The sequence below is a fragment of the Agelaius tricolor genome, unplaced genomic scaffold (assembly GCF_023055355.1).
Source record: "Agelaius tricolor isolate 1412-34295 unplaced genomic scaffold, bAgeTri1.0.p SCAF_6, whole genome shotgun sequence".
NCBI lineage: Eukaryota > Metazoa > Chordata > Aves > Passeriformes > Icteridae > Agelaius > Agelaius tricolor.
In genome coordinates, this window is record NW_027269266.1 from 29,985,272 (window position 1) to 30,010,687 (window position 25,416).

At 42.5% G+C, this 25,416-nt stretch overlaps 1 protein-coding gene across 1 annotated transcript in view; it reads right to left on the reverse strand.

Annotated features, from left to right (window-relative positions):
• RAPGEF5 (Rap guanine nucleotide exchange factor 5) overlaps window positions 1–25,416 on the reverse strand; it is a 157,736-nt gene that overhangs the window by 60,950 nt on the left and 71,370 nt on the right. The window contains exons 10-11 of the mRNA XM_071429179.1: window positions 3,690–3,793; window positions 3,260–3,348 (exon numbers count right to left, since the gene is read on the reverse strand). Coding sequence (XP_071285280.1) covers window positions 3,260–3,348; window positions 3,690–3,793 — 193 coding nt within the window. The remainder of the gene's footprint in view (window positions 1–3,259; window positions 3,349–3,689; window positions 3,794–25,416) is intronic.

Sequence of the window (25,416 nt, forward strand, 5' to 3'; positions counted from 1 at the left end):
TGAGGATTAGCCCAGGAGTTTTGCATCTTCTACCTAGATACTGACATATTTGAAGTGTATCTCTCCATTCAGTTCTTAAAACCTCAAATTGCACTCTAAAATGCACACTCAGCAGATTCCAACCACCTTAGAGATGACTCAGAAAAGTTGTTTGTTACAGAAATTTAAAATTTCCATCCATCCCATGTCAGGAAACAAGAACAGTCTTCTTGGGGGTTGGTACTTTACAGGTTATAGTACCTCAGTGAGATGAAAACTTCCTCCCTTTGAGATGGAAGGCTGGCAAGCCTTTGTTAGTGGCAAGCCCAAATTTAAGGTGATACCCCAAGAACTCGCATACACCCCCTGACAGAGTCATCACAAAAATCCCTCAGTCATTAAACAATTACTAAGTTAAGCCTAAAGAGTCTTGCAGACCTCAGGCTTTCCAGACATCCTGCCTGTGGAAGTCACCAGAGCAATAGACTAGTCAAGCTTTGCAGATTGCAGTGTCCTCTTCAGATGTCCTCAGCTGCTCTAACAGAGCTCTGTTATGGCACAGGCACTGGGAGAACTCTTCAAGCTGGGTCCCCACCTGTTTATTATGGCAGAGTTTATTAAGCTGAGTGCTTAAGGTGCCTTGGTGCAGGTTTAGCAGCAGTTGAAGGAAGCCCTGGAGACTGGGCTGGACACCAGTAAAATTTTTTCCAGATCAGCCCCAAAATTTGCTTTAGGCTCTCAGGTGCAAGCAGTGTCTGCTGACTTGGGCTAGAAAATGGAGGCTGGCTGGGAGCAATCCATGGCACATCATTCACCATGGTGGTGTTTGGAAAAGGCAGTGTTCCATGACCACACCAGCCCCAGGATAGTGGATTTTTCTGTTAACAGCCATAGAGGGCTGCAGTTATGATTTGGTATCCAAAGGGTGGGACTGAAAACATGCAGAGCATCCCTCCTTGGGAAGCAGTGCAAAGGGTCAAACAGAACAACAGCCCCCTGTGCACCTTCGAATGTAAGAACAGCTCTTTCTCTTGTTCTGTACAGACACAAATAAGGAAACTGCATTGGGGGCTGCAGGGAAAGCAAGAGGCCACGGAAGTCATCCTGGAACTGGCAGACAGACAGCAGGAGCAGCAGCTGGGTACAACATTGTCCTTTTATGTTCTGTGAAGCTATGCCTGCTAAAACACAAGCCTGCAGGGCTCGGCAACTTGATCGTTCTCTGAGATGAGCCAGATTGGCACTAGAAAAAAATACAAAACCCAGCAAATCCAAGTACCCAAAGGGCAGAAGGATGCCTTCAGGTACACACACAAAGCTGTACACAATATGCAGAATCCCATACTTCCTCATGCCAAAGGCAACCGAGCCTGCAAAAGAAGCTGGTGAAAACCATTATGGGGCATCCCCCTCATAAACCACTGGGAAACAAAACTCCTAAAATCTGTCATTTTAAGGAAGTTCTGTATTACCACATTGATAAAGTCAGAAGAAAATGGTATCTGAGGAACTACCCTCGAGAGAGTGGAGGGCTGCTGGGCAAGTTTAGCACACATCTTAGTGATGGCAAAAAACCAAAGGCACAGCTACTTTGTTCTGCCCCTGGGATCCAGTTAACCCTGGCTACAGGGCAGAGCTTAATTGTTTCTTTCCAAAGGAGCTAGGATAAGGCAGAGGTGAGGGGAAGCTAATCAACCTTTAAATACTTTACCATCTGCTAACAACCAAGCAAGTAATGGTTTAACATTTGCTTTGAGGACAGTTTACCAACCCCTCTGTACAACAAAAAGACCAGGCTTAGGAACAGCCTCTCTGTGAGGGAGAGAGAGTAAAGAGATAAAAAAAAAAGGTAGTACATGAGAGGATGTACACAGCATCTTAGGCTTTACATAAGGAGTGCTTTGCTTTTACAAACACCAAAATGTCATGCACATCACTACTGAAAGTATCATTGTTTTCCAGCAAGATTGTGAGCTTATAAAATAAGGTGAAGCAGACTATAAGACTGGCAGCTGATGTTGCCCAATCTTTGTGTGATAAACATTAATGAGAAAACTTATTCTATTCCAATATTTGACCTTAAAAGGCCAAGGAAGGATCCTCACTACACTGCCAAGGAGCTGGTTCAAGTAAATTACACCCATAACTACGTAGTGCATCTGTGGAAGGAAAACAACGACAGTCTCTCTCTGCACTAAATATTAATGTCTAGGCAGACAAAAGCAGCACTAGGAACACTGTAATAATATCACTGGCAGACACTCTATGTGTTTCTTTGGGGCACTGACACATCAGCACCAGGAATATGCCTATTGTCCCACATTAAACTAATGACTTGTTCTGAGATATTCCTCTGGGAATCACAGATGTTATTTATGTTTTCAGACATTTAAAGGGATTAAACTGTGTTTATTCTCAGTAATCTCATTTGTAGAGAAAGATATATACAGGCACCAGGAGTATGCATTTTAACCCTGCTGAGGATCACCAAATACATAGTGCCATTGACGGCCACCTACCCTCCTCTTCAGTATTCAGGACCTCCAAAAGTCTCACCAGCCTGGCTGCTTCCATTAAAAGCATCTATGAATTGCAGGTTAAAGGCACTTCTGATAAACTATTCCATGAGCTCCTGGTGACAGCAAGCTGTGCATATATCCAAGAGATCCAGCTGGAAATTAAATTGCATGCATGTCAAGTAGCCCGATTCAGATAAAATTGCTCTAGGCTGGAATGAAATATCTCTGGTTGAAGACAAACAAGTAGAGCACTGGGCGATACGGTGTGCCCCGGGCTATGAGGAAATTTATAAGCCGTTTTAATGAAACAGACGTGCCAAAGTACCGGGGTGGTGGCAAAACGAGAAGCTGGCCAGGAGGTGAGGTGCGCTGCAAGCATCCGGACGGATACAGGAACAGCTGCAGGCTACGAGGGGTGGCAGCCCTGTCTGCAGGGACACGGTGCTGTACAAAGCCCGCCGCAGCCTGCGCTGCCCCGGCGGCAGCCACAGCCGAAGGTAAAGCGGTTCAAGTTGCTGCCGAGCGGCTCCGCTGCCGCCGGCGCTCCTGCCCCGGGGCCGGTGCCGCTCCGCCACCGCCCGGCCGCCGCGCCACACTCGGGGATTCCTCCCGCATCGCCCGGCTGCACGCCCAGCTGCCAGCGGCTTTCGGCCGGGGTGCCCGGGAGCCACCCCCGCGCCGCTCTGGCGGCACCGGCACCGGGACCGGCACCTCTACCCCATCCCCGGCCGCCGCCGCCCCCCGCCAGGCTCGCTCCTTACCCGTCTCTTTGTCCTGGGCGGCTTCCAGGTGCAGGTCGCTGAGGAGATGCTCCAAAATCTTCTCCGGCGTCCCCGACACCACCACGTATCTGTCGGAAAGCAGAGAGTCCCCGGAGTCATCCTCGGTGGAGGACTGCGAGCGGCTGCTCCACTCATCCTCCTCGTCCTCCTCGTCGATGTACTTGAAGTAAGGCACGTCGAAGGTGGGCAGCGGCCGCTCCCCGCCGCGGCCGGCCAGCGCCTCGGGCACCCGCACCCTGCCGCTGCCCATGGCGCCCCGCTCCCTGCGCGCCGCCGCCGGCCCCTAAGCTCCCCCCGCGGGGGCCATCGCCCTGCCGGGGCCGCGGGCCGCCGCCCCGCCCGCCGCCGCCGCCGCCGAGCCCGGCCCGGCCGGCCCAGCCCCGCACGCCCGGAGCCGCGGAAGCCTTACCTCCCGCGCCGCTCGGGGGCCGGGCTGCGTGACCACACCTTCCGCAGCACCAGCGCCGCGCCGGCCGCCTCCCGCGCCCGCTCGCCGCCGCCTCCATCGTCCACCTTCAGAGCGCAGGGGGAGAGAGAGGGACAGAGAGAGCCCGGTCAGTGCCCGCCGGGGTCGGGGCTGGGGCTGCCATCCCGCCGCCCGGGGGCTTAGACTGGGGAGGGGGCTCTTTGCACCCCGGGCTCCCTTTGTGAGAGGCACTGGGCTCCGTGTGTTGGATTTTAATTCACAGAAGCCGGTGGGAGTGGGGCTTTCAATATGCGGGTTTCCGTGTCCCCAAGGTGATGGCTTGTTTAATTCCCAGACAGTCGAACAAAGCAGGGGACAGGTAACAATAGTCTGAAAGCGGCAGGTGCTCTCGAGCACGCCAGTAATAGAGAGCTAGAATACACCTTCTGTAAACCTTCTCTCCTGTACTTCGGTAAAGGCAATACAGACAGTGGGCAGGCATGTCATGTGCACCTCTGAGCATCTCCTAAAATACTGGGCTTACGGCTCTCCCTTCTTTTCAACAACTTTTTAACTTGGGAAACAAACACCCCCAAAGAAAGTTCAGCCCAGTGACGGCCGTGTGCGTGAATTTTGGCTAAGCTGCGGTTTGTACACCGACTTTTTCCCTGCCCGCTCCCTGAAACGGCCGGGAGGTGAACCATGATCCATTTGTGCACACGCAGCCCTCATGCCCAGCGCAGCCGAAGGCAGCTGACGGAGCAGAGCGGGAGATGAGGGCTGGCTGCTGACTGAGCAGGGCGCTTTGAAACGCGGCGGCTGCCGGAGAGCGGCGCGCAGCCCCCTGCCAGATCCTCCTGGCACATTCAGTCACCGCAGAGTGAGCGACACAAAAGAGGCAGCTGTTTCCATGCAAGTACATCCCAGTAGGTGCTGTTGCTCTAATCCTGACCTGGTTTAGTTATATTGTTCAGTATGTCAAACACACATATGAAGGCCATATATGTTAGTACTCAAAGAAGAGAAAACAGCATTTGTGCATGAAACGTACAGTATCCAGCAGTTAAAAAGACTTCAAACGGGTTTAAAAATGTTAAGGAACAGAGCTACCCTGGCAAAACAAGGGAGAGAAAGGACTTTATGATTCCTCTTTCTATTATTTAATTTTTTATTCTGAGACCCAGTGAATCTGACTGCTACTTCTGATTGTCACTGTGGTGCAGGCGTGCCCAAAGATGCAGCCCCTGCCCTGAAGAAGTTTTCTTTATCAGTAAAGAACATGTAGAATTGATCTATTAAATTTCTGCAAGGTCAGACATACAGGTACTGAGACAATTAATGTCAGATATTCATTGTAACACTCCCAGGAGACATTATTGAGCAGCCACGTTACAGGAATACTGATGCATGATTGTAATCTTCCATTTCACTGGCTGTGGTTTTTGTTGCCTACATATTTGAAAAACTGCAATGAAAGAAGCAGCAAAAGAGAAGGAGAGAAGAGCAGGCAAAGCATTAAAGCAATTCAGTAAAAGGGAGATTTATCCAAACAAATAAATCGCTCCATTTCTCTGTCTCTTCTCTGGCATTTCCATCCTCTAAAATAGCCCCAATCCTCATTTCCCTGTGCTCACTGACATTCCAAACTGCAGCACATATGGAGAATGTATGTGATGTATGGTGCTGTATTTGTACAAGCCATCTATTTCCTCATAGATGGGAATGGATTTTAAGCACACCCATATACATTACATACATGAGCAGCTGGCAGCAAGTCAACAGGGAGCACTGGGAGGGTGAAAGCTCTTTCATACTGAAAGGACATTAACAATGGTTGGTGTGGAAGACAGTGTTTCCCCTTCAGCATCTCACTAGGCAGAGATATTTTCAAAAAAACCTTTGGAGTAGGTGTTAGCAAATTTACAGCATAAAGTGCCCCAATGGTAAGATTTTCCTAAGACTGTTCCTCTTGTTCTTGCTAATTTTAGCAATTTCAAGGAAGAGAAAAATCAATCTATTTTATCAAAAATTGAGCAAAACTAAGGCCAATTGGGTTCAAGTTGGATTTTCATTACCTATAATAAATATTTCCCTGAAAAAAGGAGAAGAATAGAGAATTTCTTTATTTTGCTATCTTATATCAAACACAATCTCACTTTAAGCGAAGAATTACTATTTCATTAAACCCCCACTTATACATGACATATTTTGGTGTTCAGTCAGGCCCTTTAATCATACAACAAGCCACAACAATTAACCTGAACAAAGCAAAGCACATAGGCAAGTCCTACATATTTTCACAAGTTCTGATTTCAATACAGATATTACTCTGAAATGACATCAAGGCACGCTTCATTTACCAGAACCTGGAATGGTCCGTGAAATAATTCTTGCTGGAAGAAAACCGAGCTGTTCTCAGCATGCTCCGTCTAAAGCCAGTGACAGATGAGGAGGATGCAAGGGGCCCCCAAGTGACAGCAGCGTGTACTGAAGGGCACGGCAGCACCCTGGCCAAGTCCCTGAGAGCCAGCAGACTGACTCCTCAAGAGCCGTTCTCATCACGCTTCCAATTAACAAGGAAGCCTTACAGCAGTTTGCCAGACCTTCACACAGCCCTTGCAGCCTGTGCTGGCCGTGCAGGGCACAGCATCACCAGCTCTCATTTTATGGATCAGGGCAGAGAGGCCACCACAGCATCCCAGTTCACCTGGGTGATGCTACGCTGGCAGCTGGATTTGAGCCCCCCACACTGCCTATCTGATATTTACTTTGCTCCACGGCAGTGGGTAGGAAATTACTCCCAGCAGCCTCGATCAGAATACATTTGGATTTGAGGTGGGATAGAAAGGGGTAGAGCACCAAAATGCCACAGAGGTAAACTCCCATCTCACTTTACATGTGGCCTTATGTGCACTCTCCCTGTCCCATCTGTACCTTCAAAAGCACCATTCACATCCTGTTAGGATGTTATAATCAATCCATGGTGCACATTACCCATCACAAGGAAATTTAGCTAGCTCTGCATCTGTCAGCCACTATATTTCACATTTATTACAGCCTTTAATTAATCATCTCTTGATAGCTAAACACAGCACTATCAACCTCGATGTCAGTTCCCAGCAGGAGTTTCAAGTAAACAGCAAGGTTCTCTGGACTCAGTGGATCTTCCAACCAACATTATAGCCAATTTTCCACTCCTCTCATCCATCTTCCTAATACTGAAGTAAGCCATTTATCTCCTGGGTAATATATTTTAACAGCAGACAAGTGCTACCTTTATTTTCAGCAAGAAAGGAACCCTGGGGTGGTATAAATATTTATATGCTTACAGGAATGAAACAGCTGGAAGTCATTGCTTAGCGGGCCTCAACTTGTGAGTTACACTTTGCATGAGCAGGAATATGACCCCCAGAATTAGCACAGAGGAAGAAGGAAGCAGAAGGAACCTATGGCATTGTTGAAAACAGCCACACTGGGCTGGCTTCCTTATGGAAGCCATTAGGTTTCTGGATTGTTTGCAATTGGCAGGGAAAAACCCAATCTCTGGCCAAAGCAACTAGTAACTTTGGTATCAGGGATATTTCTGTGTTCTTTGCATTCCTGAGTTTGGCCTTTTAATTAATTAAAAAAGGATCCAACACCCAGAATGCACTGCCTCCTCTCTTCGTGTGAGAAACCTCCACTGCTAGAAATAGCATTTAAAAACTGCTCTTCTTTCCACCAGCTTTCTAAGAGAAAAAAAAAACCCATTATGCTCTGCAACAGACAGTATATTCAGAAGCCTACTTCACTGAAAAGAAAATCCATGTTCACATAATTTCTCCAGGACAGGACAACTGTGCAAAGATTAATTTCCGTATCTATGTTACCCATTACTGAAGTGCCTGTTATGCTGGAACATCCCTAACCAGCAATGCAAACTATGCACTTCTCAATGACAGAACTTTTGTCCAACATCTCTTCACCTGCTTTTTTTAAAAAGGAGTCAGACCCAAAGCTACCCAGCCAATACCAGAGCCAGACAGATTCACACACTGCCGGTTTCAGTGGGTAAAAAAGTAATGAAGGAACTAAGAGATAACCTATAAGGCATCCATAAACTTAATGGAGCATGGAAAATCCAGTGCACAGGCAGATTTTCCTGCTGCCAAACAACTAAGCAAAGGCAAAGAGAATCTTCTTTTGGCAACACGCAACAAAGCAAACTTTACACAGATTATCTGCTCCAAAATCACATTAAATGACAAAGAAATTGCCTCTTCTAGAAGTTATGGAGGGCAGGAACATTTTGTTTTCCTAGCATAATTTGGTAAAACTGACTCAACACAATCAGATAATGTCAATCACGTCTGCCTCTATGTCTTTTGATGCTGGTGCCAGGTCATGCCCTTGAGAAGTACGGGAAAAGGCCAACACAGAGGATTCCCAGGGCTGTTTGCGTTCTGAAGAGGAGACTGCTCCCCTCAATGAATTTAAGGAGCTTCCCTGTGCACACAGGAACATATCCAAGCAGTGTGAAACACAAGAGCAGAGTCAGGAAGTGGGGTCAGAAGAACAAGTGTAGAGACGCTTTGACTGCCCATGCAGGGAAAGTTCTCAAATTGGTGACAGAGCCTGACAAGAGCCACAAAGTAACAAGATCCTCATTTCCAAAGACTGTTTGTTTTGCTGGGAAGATGTCCTTTTGCTTGGGTGTTATAATATCTCTGGTATATACTATCCATGCAAAAGAAGAATTACAAGAACATGAAAAAGACAGAGAAGTCAAGTCAAAAAACTGGGAAACATTGACAGGTAATCTTTGTATTATCTAATGTAGTTCCTTTGAATAAAACACTGGGTTTTTTCACTCTGTCCTGCTCCATCCCTACATCTCTTCCTTGTTCAGCATATTTTGAGACTTAACTTTGAGACTGGGTCCAAGCTAAGACAAAAGGCCTTTGCAGTGTGGCACTGAGGTCCTCAAACCTGCCCACTGAGGTTGGACACACCAAAAGTGACAGAGTTAAATCTCCATCCTGGCTCATTACATCCTACAAGCACATTCTGGTTCTAACAGCCAGGAGCTGCAGCTGTACAGAAAACCCTTCACAGCTCAGGCTGAAGCATGCTTGGAGCTTCCAGAGCCTTCAAATATTAACCTCCAGAGCTCTAGAAACTCTTTACAGAGCTTGTACAAACTGCATTTTTTGGCCTTTAATTCGGGTCATATTTGGGCAAATATTTATGAAGATGGCAAAAAAAACACAAAGGAATTTCAGATCCCACCTCAGAATAATAAGGGCATAAGAGCTTTTCAGAGAACTACTGCCATTTATATTTTTTTAATATAGCAAAACAGGATTTACCCCTAACTTCACTCTTAGCTACTTCTGAACAATGTTGGCTGCATTTTTCACATAGAATTACATAGGCTGATGCAGACAGCTTTCAGAAAAAACAGAAAATATGCAACAACTCCTAGAAGCAATGGAAAATGAAGTCTTACAACGTGAGACATTCACTAGTGCTAATAATAGACAATGAGGTGAGTCCTGGCTATAAAATATAGGCACATTTATACTGCAAGCATAAAAGAAAGGGAAAGGAAAAAAAGAAACACAACAAAACACATTCTGTTAACACATCTAAGATACACTTTCAGACCACTTCTATCAAGACTAAGGATGATCACCTTCTTACACTTCCCTGTGTTTCTCCCTAGAATCTGTTATTGTGGAAACTGCAAAATTAGATCTAAAGTCACCGAAGTACAAACACGTACAAAAATTACTCTATTCTTCACAGGCTATTCCCCTTCATTTGACAAAAAAAAAATGGAAGTGAGCAGATCACAATTAACGTGAAGGTGGATGACAATATCTCTGATCTCTGTGGATAATCCATCTCAGAATATGTTACTGCATTTCACAGAGTTTCAAGAGAGATCAAAATCTGTATTAAGATGTTTGATTCACTTTCAACTACCACAGGAGAAAAGCTTTCAAAGTCACCAGTACAGCTCAACCCCTATGTAAGGAGGAGACCAGTATTTTTATCTGCAGTGGTTACCCTCTCTTTATTTCAGAAAGATGAAAATTAAAAAATAGTTACTACTCTACCTCAATTTAAAATACCAAAACATGAAACGTTTTCAATGGGGCTACTTGTTTTGAAGTTGCAAGATCACTGCTTTTTCCAAATATCAAGGGAAAAATTACCTTAAAGGACTGCAGGACCATCAACAGAAGTTTGTCATATGGCAGTTCTTAAGTATTAAAAAAAAAATGTTACCTAAGGCTGTGCTATTTCATTTCACTACAAAATACAGCTCACAGGATTTACATATTGCATTTTATTATTTTTTGTGATGTCATGATCTTTTCCCCAGTTCTCTGTACTCTAATATTTTTGTTTTCCCCTGCAGTTGTTAAATCCTTTAATAAATGTGGGCTAATCACAGCATACTGGTAGAAATCGACTAATAACATTAAAATGCCTCACACAGTGATTTTGTTTTGGCTCTCAGTGACTTCTGACCAGTCTGTAAAACACTCTAAATATTTGACCCTTCAGGAAAAAGCACCCAGGCATTGTACCAAAACTTGCTAGTGGTCTCACCCTGAGCTATCAGTCCGACAGATGCACAACAACAGCACTGGGCTTAGCACAACCTCCTCTGAATTTATCAGCTACACAAACGGTGATAAAATGGGCACAAGCCACAACACGGGGGAAAAAAAATAATAAAAATCCTTTGTTGCTGCAGCCAGTTGTGAATACTGTGTCTGATAATGCACAGAACAAGCCCTCTTAGAAAAACTGTTGTGCTGTCATCTGCATACTGAGCATCGGCAGCAAAGGCAACGTTAATAATGAGTTATCCTTGTAGAGGGGTCAAAAGGACAGTGCTGGTAAGACAAGAGACGACAGACAACAGGCATCAGGGAAAAGATTAATATCCCTACACAGTCATACATCAAGGAACACAATTTTTGCCTGTAATCCCAAAACTGCTGAGAGTAGGATTATTTCTGCTTTCTCTATTACTAAGAAGAAAGGAACTGCTCATGGGAATAGGGCACTGCTAAATGTGAGTCCTTATGTGAGCTGAAGGGCTGCAGTCAGGTCCTAAGGGAAAAAACCCCCAAAACTCACTTGTATGATGTTCCCAAGTAGTGGTCCAAATATAAGCGGGGGGGGGGGGGGGGTTCACTGTGCAGGCCACTTGAAAATATGAGAAAAGTTTGTGTAGTTAAGGAAAGGCAAAAGAAGTGGAAAAAGAGGAATCTCATGAAGCTTTTCAGAGAATCACAGAATTGTTTATGTTGGAAAAGACCTTTAAGAGTAAGTCCAATCACCAGAGGGTTCACAGTTAAAAAGAAAAAAACCCTTAATATTCTTTGGAAAGTAACAGAACCATAAAATCCATTATTGAAAACAGGAATCCTAGTGTACCCTTCCCTGTGGCACACTTCAGTAGTGCTGAGCTGCAGTACAGTTGCAGATACATGGTTTGGACATGCAAGAAATGTCCTAAACAGAGACCAAATTGTTTGTACCCTTGACTAGCCCCCAATTTCCTCTAAATATATGTAAGGTGAGAACACTTTAAGGATTGGGCTTTAATGAAAGGAAGGAACCTCTAACACAGGAAAAAGGGCACACTTTCTAAAATAATATGAAGAAAATCATTACTGGTGTCACAACCACCGAAGTAATGTTATCATAACCTCAACACTCCACAGCTCTTTGTTGGTTAATGAGAAATGTCTTCTCACAACAACTGAAGGCTATGCATTTCAGTTTTCCCTTCCTTGGAGCACACACTCTTCATAGCTATTAGTGGGTAAATCTGACAGCCTGACAGAGAGCTACCACCTTGGCAAGGACAACTGAGGAGACCTCTCTGCAACTGTACAAAAACAGAGGGGAAAAAAGGAAGGGGAAGGGAGTGAAGCAAGGCAGGAGATAGGATGATGGTATTAATATTATCTCATTCTCTCACAGCTGGCAGGACAGTATGTACTTGAAAACATGTCAGTATACAGAAGAATTGGAGGCTTAGAGCTTCTGTATTTGTAGAAAAACCTGCACCACACCAGGGCAAATTAACATGACTAGAACAAAAAGGGCACATGCCAACACCCACCAGTGGCCTTGCAATTAATGTGGTGGGGTATGGAGCTGGTTGGAAATTTCCCAATGAAACTTTTTCTTTTCACTGAAAAAATATGAATTCAGTACAACTGAAACTGTGCCAGAGCATGTCAGTTTGAAGAGAAAGTAGCCAGCCAGGCTTCCCCCACTGCCTGCACCTACTGCCCACCCCAGGCTGGCAGGGCTTCTGCAACCTCTGCCACACAGGAGCTCAGCACACAACAGGTCCAGGTCCCAAGGCAAATGTCAGGAAAATTCAATTTGTATTTTTGCCTTAAGAGAGTTTTACAACTGTATTATTTTCACTAGAATCAGAACTGTTTTCCTCCCCAGAATGTAAAGTTTCCTTCAGGGCAAAAACTCAAAAGACCAGATGCAAGTATCTCCTTTTGCAAATGAATAGAATACAACAGAACAGAACAGAACATAATACAGTACAATACAGTACAATAGGAGTATGTAGATGAAACAATTCAATCCCCCAGCTATCTGGAGGAGACTCTGGAAGACACTGGAACAGTATCTTCAGTGATGTTAGTGGCTGTGGTTCAAGCCTTAGCTGCAGTGAAGAGCATGAGGGAAATGATATAAAAACTGCAGGACTTATGTGTCAGCCAGGAAGGCAGGAGGAGTGCCAAGGCTTCAAGGAGGACTGCAGATTTAACCTGGATACCCAAGGACTGATGACACATACTACTATTACCATATGGTTTAGGGAAAGAAAAATGTACATATATGTATATAAATGTGTAGATGTACAGAAATAATACTTGACAGAAGAATCCCAACATCAGACTGGTGAAGTTCTAGAAATTACTGGCAAAAGAGAGGAAATAGATAACAACTTGATTAACATCTAACAGGGCTGGAACTTGACTTCTCTGGCAGCCCCCATACAGCTTTCACTCAAGAATGAGAACTGCAGAACACAGCTCACTAGTGTTAGTAGATTTAATTTATTAATGTAGAATAATATTCACCTTGGTAAGGACATGTGTACAAAGGCCTTACAACCCTTATAATGGAAGCAGTGATAAATAAGGTCTCCTGAAGGAATGGAAGAGAGATGGCAGCAAATATATGGCACTGTCAGCCTTATATTGCTCTAATTACCAGTTCTGAACACATACAACTTCTAAGTCAAGCAGACAAGACTGATGATGCCTTTCTTTGTCTTTCACTCCAATTCATACTAGGTATGTAGCAAAATATTATTTTTAAAAACTCGCTTACCCCCTTACTGTCTCTGAGAGAAAACTTTGTCTCTTGACTTATGTCTAGGATACTTCTCAAGCCTGCCAACGCTGTCACTCCAATAAAAATAAAATAAAATTTGTATACTATTCCCATTATAAGCCACAATTGCAAACTAGGAAGTTTAAAACTTGCCTATTGCTGCTCAATACACTTATCACTGTAAGGCATATATCTTCTTGTTGAAGTGTTGTGCTCAAGGAAGGATGCAGATAATTTTTCTAAAAAGAGTACTCAGCAAAGGTCAGGAGCTGGATCTGACCTCATAAAAGGCTTAAGAAAAAGGTTCTCTAAAACTGAGAATACTATATAAAGCTCAAGCTCATTCTCAAGAACTCCAGAATCAAACTCTCTCAAATGCACTGACATTTAACTGCAAGTGTGAAAAAGCACTGAGTAAAGGAGTAGGGAAAAAAAAAACAAAACCAAAGCTAATGCTTAAAATCAAAACAATTTATTTAACTGCTAGACCAATAGCAGTCATCACAAAATAGGATTTATATCCTGTGGTTTGGTGGTTGTTTTCAACTAAGTTAGACATAATACAGTGATTTCTTTTGAGGAAAGCATGAATCACAATGGCTACAATTTCCTTGGGTTTGGATGACAGTTCTAATTCTCTCCAAAATAGCCTGAAATCACCAGCCTTTTTACTAATGCTTTCTAATGGTTCTTTTGTTGTTAATTAATTCATGAATCTAAATCATTCAAACATAGATAAGCCACTAATCGCTCACAGACTTGATAACAGACCCTAAGTAGACAGAAATGTGTAGAGCATGCAATAAAGCTGCCAAAAAAAAAAAAGGAAAAAGGAGTTAGAATGAAAAATAAAACTCACTCCTTCCACCTAATAGCAGGAGATGTGATTCTGCATTTATTATGCAGCATAAAATATTCACTGATGTTAATAGTAACTATAAAAATGAGAAAAATCAGGCTGCTTTTATCTACAATGCTTTTTTCTAATGTTACATGCACAGGAGCAAATTAAAGGATCCATTTGTTTTGGTACAATGTTTGTTGTCCACAATTAACAAAAGGAAAACATAAAAGAATAAGGGAGGTGGGAAAGAGCAGGTTAACAATCAACTCTTGTCAGCAATGATTAATTCAGAACTGGAGGTTATAGCATCCAAGAAATAAAGGAATTTTATTGCAGGATTGCAACAAGGAAAAAAAAGAAAAGTGCTTTTTTGCATACCTATATAAAGAAATAGCCATAAAATTATTAAATAAGTTTTCATGTATTGAAGAAAACCAAAGTGTCACAAACAATACAAATTACAGAAAAATGTATGGCACCACATTATGAAGCAACGTTTTATATTTCCTTATATTTTATAATTTTAGATAATCATATATTAATTTATTCCTTATTTTGTGCCTGATGGAATCATGTACCTGCTTGTTGCATGCCTACATGCTCTAAATTTATTTCAGTAGGGAGTCTCCTCTCTGCTTTTCTTAGATAATACAATCGTGCCCAGCTTTAGAAGGGAGCTAAGTTAGTTATACCAAGGGCAACCTCAACATTTATTCAAGTTATGGAATGAAAAAAGCACCGTTCCCATGGCAACTAGTAAATCACATTGTATCTGCAATTAGATGCAAGGCATCTTGAGTAAACACTCATCTGCCTCCCTGTGTGACCTCCTCCACAGGGAATGGTTCCTCTGAGGAGGAACACATGCAGAACTGTGGCACAGTCCAGATTTCACTGTCTCTTCTGCAAAAAGTTGGCAGAAGTGATCCAAAGTGTTATTTTTGTGTGGGGAGATTTAACCAGCTCTATCATTAGAATAGGAAGAAATACTGGAAAAAGAGGATCAGATATTGAATGTTTTGCTGGGATTTACCTCAGTCAAGACCATGAAACCTTACAATGACAGGGTACCTCAAACTGGTGTTGTAGCCCGTGCACCAGAAGACCATTCCCAGCAGCACTGGAAGGAAAAGCCTTGCTGCCAGCACGGAGGCTGCCAGACATGCAGCAGCACATCAAGCTGGAGCTGGAGCTGTTGCTGCCTCCAGCCATCTGCTCCACCCTTCTGAGGGATGTTGCCGCCTCCAAAACGAGGACATCTGATCTACCCTTAGCCAGGCTGCTGCATGTTTTGCTGGGCTCTGATATTATCAGCAGCTCACATACCAGCTCTGCCTGACATAGCCTTCCCTTCTCCACATGGTAGGGGACAGCTCTCTTCAGAACAACCCCTCAAGCCATGTTGCTCTACTGACAGTCCCACCCATAAAATCTCAGCCCATCCATCAGCCACTGGGCTTTCACTGCACTTCCCTGCTGCCCTTCTCTACCTCTTCTTCAGCCACTATCATGCCTACATAAGGCTCCTTCTGTCTTTGGTTAAATTCGCCATGAGGAGCAGGATTCACACCAGGTTCCCAAACAATCTCCCTTGGGTCACTCCCTTCTCCTTCCTTGAAGTATCTCCTCCTGAGCAAGCTGGTGGTACCTATAGGGAGGGAGTGACACTCCATGATGCCACTTATCAGCTTCTGATATCATACTGTATGCACAGTGATTTCTTCAGCCAACAAAGGCTTCACCGCAGGCTGCAGTTTTCTGCTGACATATATCTTCTGATCCCATTCTTCTTCTCTCATCACATCCCATTACTTTCAGACTGCATACTACAGACTACTTAGACACTGCCAACACCTATTATGCCACCCAAGCAATACTGAAACTCTCACATATCTCTGATCCTGGCTTCCCTTCCCCCATTTCCAGCTTTGATTCCTTCCTGACCATCATAGCTTCAAACAATTTATATAGCTTTCTACAGCTACATCCTTTTCATGTATAATGTGAGATCTCATCTAAGCAACTTCTTTCTCCCTGCTCAGGAAATTATTTTTACGTCATAAATCTCATAAATCCACCTTCTCTCATAAGTCCTTCCAGAAATTACTTCTTAAACCTGTTTACTTTGTCATTGTTGGGTTCTTCCTTCCCACGTGGTTGGCCATTTACTATTTGACCTGAACTTTGATAGATAAGGAGATGCTGAGGGTGAAGAAGACACACAGTCTGGAATTCACCATCTATCACAGAGCATTTGAGTAACAGAAACATAAAATGAGATGTATGGACAGATGACCGGGTCTTAACCCCCTAATAGAACCCTGTGGAGAGGGCTACAATATCCAAGTACTCCAGGGAAATAACTAATGATCCTTTCTTCAGTGCAGTCATGTTTCAAGAAGCAATTGCATGAGTTCCTAAGTGCTTGAGACTGCCTCCATAATTGCAATGATTAATTTTATGCATCATCATAACTACAGCACTAGGTCAGGAGGACATGTGCCTTATAGATGCCTTGAATTTTAACACATGCATTGGAGGAAATCAGAAACACGGAGACCACAGTGGGGGTCGGGGGGGGTAGGGGAAAGGCAAAGTCTAAAATCCTAACTAAAACACTAGGTTTCTGTTAAATTTTTAATAAAATGAATTATATTTTCAGATGACCCTAAGCAGAAGTTGCTTACACTTTCTTCTGCTCCCTTAAAATGCAAGTGATCACTATCTAATGCTCCTGAAATATGTCAGAATTTTTTCCAGTGTAAGTAATGAATGTGCAGTTTACAGTGTAACTATCCATTCAGTAAAGAAAAAAATGAAAACACAAGCCTGTTGTTTCTGTCTTATGCCTGTTTTTATTCCAGACAAAACCCTCCCTGTGCAAAGCATCTTTCTTCGCCTACCCTTCATCTGTACTGGTGCATTGGCTGCCTGCTAGCAGCCAGCAAAGAGGAGGATGAGACTTGGGCTCATGAGCATTTACTTGACATGGGAAGTATGATCTCTACCCATAGCTACTCACCTGACCTACAAAACAAGACTGTACCAAGGATATTTTGTGAGGGCTCACGTCCACAGTGCAGGAGGCTATATTTCTGCAGCTTCAGAAAAGATTTGTTAGCAGCTTCCTGGCCATGCCCATCCTCCTGACATTACTTAAACCCCTTCCTGCAGTTACTTTTCCTTTTAGCTATGTAAGGCTTCACTGGCACAGAAGGACATTTTCAGGATAACGACAAGTTAAAATGCTGTCATCACCAAAACTTTCAGGCTATTTGAAGACCTTGAAGACAATTTCTCTCCACCCCCATAAACTTCAAACCATTCCCCTATGATAACTCAAGAAAAAGCACTGCTAACCTTCAGCACTGTTTTTCCAATTACTGTGTTTCAAGGTTAGCAGTGTAAAAACACTAAACCAACCCAGTTCTCAAGGTCAAAGTAAAAAATGCAGCAATGATATTCCACAGTAACTTTCACTCATTTGGTATTCAGGACACATTCTTTCTGAATATCAAATCACAAAATCATTGCCAATTCATCAGATTTTAAGCTTTAGCTTATTAAATATTAGACTGTGCTGAAAATAAAATGCAGGTTTTCGTTTATCTTATTAGAATGCTTCTGTACAGCATGATCTAAGTTTCTAATTATCTATATCTCCAAATTATCTCAACTGTTATTTCAATATAAGCAAATTCATAACAACACATTTTAATGGAAAATATTCATATGCTAAAAAGTGGTAAAGCATTAGAAGTCAAAAAGTTGAATGTCAAGATGCTAAAAATGAAAATGTTTCTCTACATTGTGTCTGCCAGGAGAGCAAGAGCTCACACGACTTTGGCAGTGATTTCCCATGATGAAGCAACTCTTTGGTGCTTTCATTTCCATAAAAGCTCTAGTCTATTTAGAGGCAGTTCCTAGCTCCTTGCCCTTAACAAGGCAATACAGATAAAGTTCATTAAATATATTGTCTAAGGTAGGAAAGTGAAGAAGTTTTGCTGTAGCAAGCACTTAACCTGTGCATGGAAAAAAAAAAGTAAAGTAATTGGAACAAATTATTTCTTACAAAAGCAAAGGTGATCAAGGACACATTGGTATTGCATGTTCTGCTGCATTCACAAAATTGCCCAAATGAAGAATCTTTGGATGGGATATATTATTAGACCTTAATCAATTGGATTTTTTTCAAGCAGGCTGGGCATCCAACTATTTGACGCAGATCCTTTCCACACATGAGAGCACTGGAACACCGGAAACTGCAGCATTAATGAATTACAAGGAAGATTGCAAACGCCTATGATTTTAGAGCTAATTTTGTCAAGATAATGGTCAAGCAACTTTTACAGCTTTTTGATGCTTCTGCTGGAATGCTGAATTTTTTTTTTCTTCTTACAGCAGGTAAGATGTGAATTTCTACCATACTTAAATGAGTAAATTGCTATTTGTTTTACTGTTTTTATTCTTAGGGCATCCTTAATACATTTTGAACATCACACAGATTAAAAACTAATGGCATTTTAAAACAACAATTATTGCATGATTTACTGTATAGATTTTGTCTAATGCAAATATTTACTATTTACATGTCACTGCAATGAAAACAGTATGTGTCAATGGATTAACCAGTAAAATATTAGACAGGACTGGAGAGCATTGCTACAGCGGCTGCAAAGGACAGTGGTGTGGTGAAACTGTAGCCTTTTTGCCTACTGAGTACAAAACTAAGTTTTGCTCCAGGGAAGAGACAGTCATAACTGCACATACACATATGTGTGTGTCTGTGTGATAGCTGGGGGTGGGAGAGTGAGAACAGACGAGTTACAGGGAGCATACAGGCACCCAGTGCAAGAGCAGAGCAGCTCTGCAGATCCCACACAAACCAGCACACGTACCCACAGCTCTGCTGGAAAACTGGAACACGCTCCCCCAGTTCCTGCATACATTCCTACAAGAAGAGTCTAAAACAAAGTAAGAGAGGCACATTTTTAGGGGTCTTTAGAAATGAAAACTATAGTTCACGCACTGAAAAGAAAAGAATTTATAGGGGCCATCTTAAAGAAAGTATCTGATTTGAGTGTCCTGCATTAAAAATCTGCCACTGCAAGCAAGTCTCAGGTGGTTCAGGGGATCTATTTCAACCTATCTGTAGTATCACTCAGCCACCAGTGTGCCCTAACTATTCAAACACCCCTTCTGATTACCAAAACTCAGGTTTTAATCTGAAGAACTGAAAAGGAAGTTGAAACTTCTCCAGAATCTGCTAGACAAAAACCTGATGCAGTCTGAAAAGAAGAGAAGGAGAGGACTGTCAGAACAGATGGGTCACCAAGAGAAAGCATCTTCTTTATGTTAACAACTGAAACTGTGTGTTTAAATGACTAGTTCATTCTACAGTGTGAAAAGGGGTTCCATAAGTAGTCTTTATAGGAGACTGTCTTTGCTTTTAGGAAAATATGTGATTTGCTTAATGAATAAATACGTACAGCACATGCACACATAGGCAGGTGTGTCTACAGAAGGAGAATTGGGGGACTATAAGCACTGCAAATTCCTTGGTGGAGAAGAATTCTGCCATGTCCTTGGTGAAATCCTGAGAAAGACCCCATGCTTCATGCTTGTTTTCCATAAGTTCATCAAAATCCAAGAATCCAAAAAGAAATCAATATGGCCCAATGATTAGCTCAGCACAGGTACTGTGTAGAGACGGAGAGATTATTTAGACAGACTGAATTAATGTGTGGATTCCACTGAAAAGATTCACTTTCTCACCTGAGGAGACAAAGCCAGAGTGTCAGTACATTCCCAGCTATTTGCCATTTGAACAAGGAAGCCCAGGCTTGAATGTATGTGGGTTTTAGCTGAAAGCCTGAACCACAAGGCTTTGCGTATGAGAACTGAAATTGTGGCCACTTCAGTCAGCTCTGATTAGTGTCTTCTGTGACCCTGACCACATCCAGTCTCTATTAACTTGCTAAATATGGCCAAACAGAATATATTACCAAGAGCAAATCGATTTAACAGTTGTATTTGTATCCACAGATGTTGTTTAAACATTCCTGTGGTGGTGAATAATCCCCTATTTGCAATATAAAAGTATTTTGTAAAAAGGCTTAAACTGATGCTGTATTCATTGAACAAATATTATCACCTCTAAAAACAGCAGAGACACTGTGATATTGCAACCAAACCAAAAAGGTGATGCACATTTGCATTCTGTTCTTGTCTTCTACTCTGCCCAAAAGAGCAAAGCTTGTCTTTGTTCCTCCTAGCACCAGATAAAGTAGGAATGCTGCTCCTGGTACAACACACAGGTGTTGTACTGTGTAGAGGTGTACTCCCCTCACCTGTACTCCCCTCCCCTTACTGTACTGGGAGGTGTACTGCCCTCACCTCCCAGGGAAAATGGAAATGAAATGAGGGATGGTGCTCTCAGTCCAGCCTCTCCAAGTGAGAAAGCAGCATCAGCCAGCTGGCAGGGGACAGAGCTGATGCACAGCAGCCAACAAAGGCATGTGAGCTGAAGGCCCTTCCCTTGATCAAACAGGGCTGTGTAGCTCAGCATCACCCCCTGTTCAGGGCTTACCCTTGTTCAGAGTCTGGAAATCCATCTCAGATTTGATCTTTAGCAAGCTGTTAAAGGAACTACCAGCCACTATTCATGCTCTTCCTGAGTTAGGTCATCCTATTATTTTCCCAGTCATCAAAAGAGGCTAAAGTACTTTTTCCTGCAACCAGCAAGTGCTGCCACTCCCACACTTCAGAGCCCTCCCCGCTCGGATGCTCACGTTGCAGGCAGTGACTGGAAGAGCTGGGAACTGCCTGCCACACGGTATCAGAAAATATATTCCAGGAAGGCTGCAAGGTCACTGCTAATTTCAAACCCTGTTTCATGTTTCCACATGAAACACCTAATTAAAACTTTTCACTGGGTAGTTAAAATGAAATCTGTGCGTATGCACTTGAGACCTCGTTTTCATGAGCTGTGAATTAAAATAGAGGAGGTGCTGCACACAGCGGTAGGAACACTAATCGAGGAAGGAGAGGGGAATATCTGCTTTGATTTAGAGGAAGATAGTCAGCAAAAATACCACTAATCACCTGGGTTTTCATTCCTTTGCTCTTTGAGCTGCCACACAGAACCAAGAGAAATGGATGCAAATGGTGTATTAACTGCTACCAAATCAGTGTTCTCCACAGGTGGCCGTGTGTCAAGCACATCTTGCAAAATACCACCACCTTCCATGGCTACGGTGTGACAAAAGCTTTACACTCTACAGGCTATATACTGCTCTCACAAAAAAAATCTATTAACATCAGCAGGGGCTGAATTAAACTTTAAAATGGAGGCACAATGAGTGATGGAATGGCCATAGCAAAAGGACAGGTTTGGGAGGAGATTTTAGGAAGGTTTCATGATTAAAATAAATAAATATTGGGGGGGAAAAAAGGGAGCCTGCAAAAAATACAAGGTCAAAGTGTCCTTACATTCCTGCTGTGTATGTGGTTTCAACAAAGAAGGCAGAGACAGCCACTTTACAGCTGCCATTTTCCAAAAAGTTCTCAGAGCAGATAGCCTGACTCTGGCACAGGAGAGGCACCTGAACATAGGGAAAAGGCTGTTTCCACACTGCCATTCTCTAGGTGGTCTCCAGAACATGCTCACAAGAACACATGCCAACAAATGCTCTCAGCATTTATTCCAGTGAGGTCCTAACACAGGCCTCAACGACTCCAGAGCATCCTGCCATGGAATCACACTGACCTTAGCATAGACTCCAGATCTTACTACAGCATTTGCTCCAGTGTAGTTTCTATTTAAAACAAAGCAAAGTTTGACATGCAGAAATGTGTTCACTTGTTTAATGACACTGGGCAGGTATCTTACTGGCCCAAATCTTGACTACACTGAAATGGAACGTTCTTCCTGAACTTATTCAGGAGGATAGGAAGAAAAAGAAAGAGAAAAAATGGATACCTAAAGCACTGAATCCTTTTTACATGACTCTGGTCTCTGGGCAGACTACAAAATCTCAGACAACTTTCAAAGAGGAAGCTGTGGTAGACAGCCATCGGTTTCTAGCTTATCAAAAAGTTTTCCAGTTATCTTGGGTAGCTCTTTACAGCCAGGTCTACACTATGAGCCAAAACGATATGTCCTTGATTCATTTCAATTCCAACAGAAAAGTCTGCTAAAACCGTGAATTACTTAAAAGTTCTGCGCCACGGAAATGTGAAAGACAAAATTACTATTCCTGAAATTCAGAAACTGCTTAAAATTTCTGACCTAAATTTGCATGGTACATATTCAAAACATTATCAACTTTTCTTTTTTATCTTCTTGAATTTAGGTAACAAATTCCCTAACTTAATAGAGAGATCCAGACACCTTTGTTATTCATAGTTCCCAGAAAAAGGGTAGTAGTAGCTGTACAGAAGTGAATGGCAGAATACATCCACTGTATTATCAGCATAACTGGGAATTTATTGATGTCATAGATCAGGAAAATGAAGAAAAGAACATTCAGAATGTCATCAAATGTATTTATCACATGGAGAGAGGGACAATTTAATGCCAGAAAACAAAAGGGCAGATGATTTGAACTAATAAACTGGTAATTTCTATTTCTCCAAAGAGAGAATATGATAAGATTGATTCTGTGTAAGCCTTTGGACAGTCTAGAAACATAAGCAGGTTAGTGATTCGAAATCCAGAGAGAAACACAGAAGCAGGGGACAGTGACAACCAGCAGATTGCAGCTCTCAGAGAGTTTCTCTACTTTTTCATGTGAATAAATGGAGCAAAGGCAGGACCAAGGAGCCATGCTTTCAGTCTCGATACCACCAGAACAGTGTAGTCCTGCTGCCCATGAGAAACAACACTCCTGTTCTCTCCTGCTCCTGGGTGTTAACCCCCATTCATCACTCACCTCCTTCTGTGTGCGTGTGTGCCTTCATGAAGCCACTTGGTGAAACACAGGATCTAGATTGAAATACTGCCACCCAAAAAAATGCAAGGACATTTCATTTGACCCAGCCCAGCTTCTGGATTGGGTAAGTCACAAGGCTTTGGGGAATTAAGGAGGATGGCTGTGTTTCACCAGGAGCAGCAGAGTAGCTCTCACCAGCACAGGTGATCCCTGACACTATCTCATTCTCACCCCATATCCGTGTCCCCATAATATGAGGGGAACCAATCCAGCTGGAAAATAACCCCACAAGGAAGGTGTATTCACTGTATTTTTCAGCTTCATTATTCCCTGTGTCATGTCAAAAAGCAGCACTACCTGGGCCAGCCCAGGGCTGGGGACAAGCCTTTGGGGCAGCACAGCCCCTGAAGCGATGCCCGAGGACCCAGAGGCTGCACTGGGACTGTAAATGTTTGGCCTCACCTCAGCTATGCTCAGGATTTTTTAAAAAGTTCCCCCTGGCCATCAACATTTCAACCCACTTCCAGCTTCCTTGGGATTCCTGAACCAAGTCTCAAGGATCCCAAAGCAATTCCTCAACATTCATTAACCACTGCAAGTTTTATGGCATTCTTCAAGGTCCCACATGTTTAAGACCTCATTTTATACCTGGGTAAACAAAGGTGTAGAAAAGCATTGAGATTTGAAGAAGGTTATTTATTAAATAACCAACGGATTCAAAAATAAAAATTTAAAGTTCTGTCTCCCAGGTTTTAGTCTGCTAAGAACCATGTGCCCTTTTTACTCCTTTCAGCTCAGGACCTAAGTCATTGTCCCACACAAGAATGAGTCACCATTCTACTCTAAAGAAAGCTCAACGTGCAAAATGTGTATGTGGAATTTCCTCCTATACAAAGTAGTATAATGTTACAGAATAAATCAAAGAAGAGAAAATTAGGCTTTCTTTTCTTTTAAACACTAGGATGAGCATCTGGAGGAAAGAAAGTATTGTGGGAATATGTAACTTGACTTAAAGGAAAATAGTGAGGTTTCTATTCAATGTGTTCCCATACTATGCTCACAATACATCATGGGAGCACAAGCATGACTCAAGTGCTTTTTTTTAATAAGGAGAAGGATCACATAATGGCACCACTCTTTTGCACTCCTGGCATGAGGATGTCCTCCTCCAGAACTTTGGAGGAGATTAAATAGACTCTAGGGATTAAATAGACTCTAAAAAAGGAATGGGAGGTCCTCTTAAAAGAATGTAGTAAATAAAAATAATTCTATCATTATTTTTAAAGTGCTGCAAAAGACTGAAACAAGCATGCAGATGATCCCAGTCCTACATCTGAACAGGAGGATCCTTATCTCTGGCAAATGTTTTCCATTTCAAAAAGATGCCTTTTCAAAAAGGTGCACATTCCATACTGGGAAAAAAAGCGGGGGGGGGGAATGGAAAAAAAAAAAGAAAAAAAAATAAAAAAAGAAAATAAAAAAAGAAAAGAAAGAAAAGAAATGAAAGAAAAGAAGAAGAGAAGAGAAGAGAAGAGAAGAGAAGAGAAGAGAAGAGAAGAGAAGAGAAGAGAAGAGAAGAGAAGAGAAGAGAAGAGAAGGAGAAGAAAAGAAAAGAAAAGAAAAGAAAAGAAAAGAAAAGAAAAGAAAAGAAAAGAAAAGAAAAGAAAAGAAAAGAAAAGAAAAGAAAAGAAAAGAAAAGAAAAGAGAAAAGAAAAAAGAAAAAGAGCCTAGGACCTGTAGAAACCTTTTCTTCTCAGAAGATAAAGAGGTTCGCTTATGAAAAACAGGTGATCACCTGGAGCTATGCATTCATTCCAGCAGATGAAAAATCGAGCATCTGGAATAGGACATTCTCTCCAGAACATGACAGAACTAGATTCCACTCCCTGTTTCCCCTGATTCAGACCAGAGACTTGAACTTCAAGTTACCTCCACAGCAAACATGTACCTAACTCTTAATTACTTATTCTTGCTCAACAAGGAAGTATATACTGACAATCTCATTGATAGATTAATTTTTTCTTGGCTTGTAATTGAAGACTAAATCAAAATTGCAAACTATCATCTTAGCCTGGTACAGCTCTCTCTGCTAGTGCTGGCAGGTCCAAGAGGTATAAAGAGAAACAGCAAACTCCTGTGCTGACATGCCAAGTCCATTCTGTTTAGATGACTTTAGACATCTGTACCACCTCGTAGCTATTCAAGCCATGAAAATTTTTGCAAAGATGCATAGTAATTGTTATGACCACTTGACCCACAGCTCTGCAAAGAGATGCAGAGCAACTGCCGAGAGTCAAAAGCAGTAAACCTACAAGTTACTCTATAGATCTGTCCCAAACAGAGCAGACATAACAAAATTATGTTTTTAGAAAGTAATGCACAGATTTCAGCACTGACTGTATTCAGACATCACTTGATGTCAATGTTTTAAAGAGTATTTTTCCATCCTTGATTACCAACCATCAATCCAACAGTACAACAGCCCAATGCCACAGCTTTGTCAAGCTAACCAAAACTGCAGCTCTGGACAAGTCCTGGCATTCTTTCTTGTCTCCATGCAGGTGTCCAGCTGGGCTCC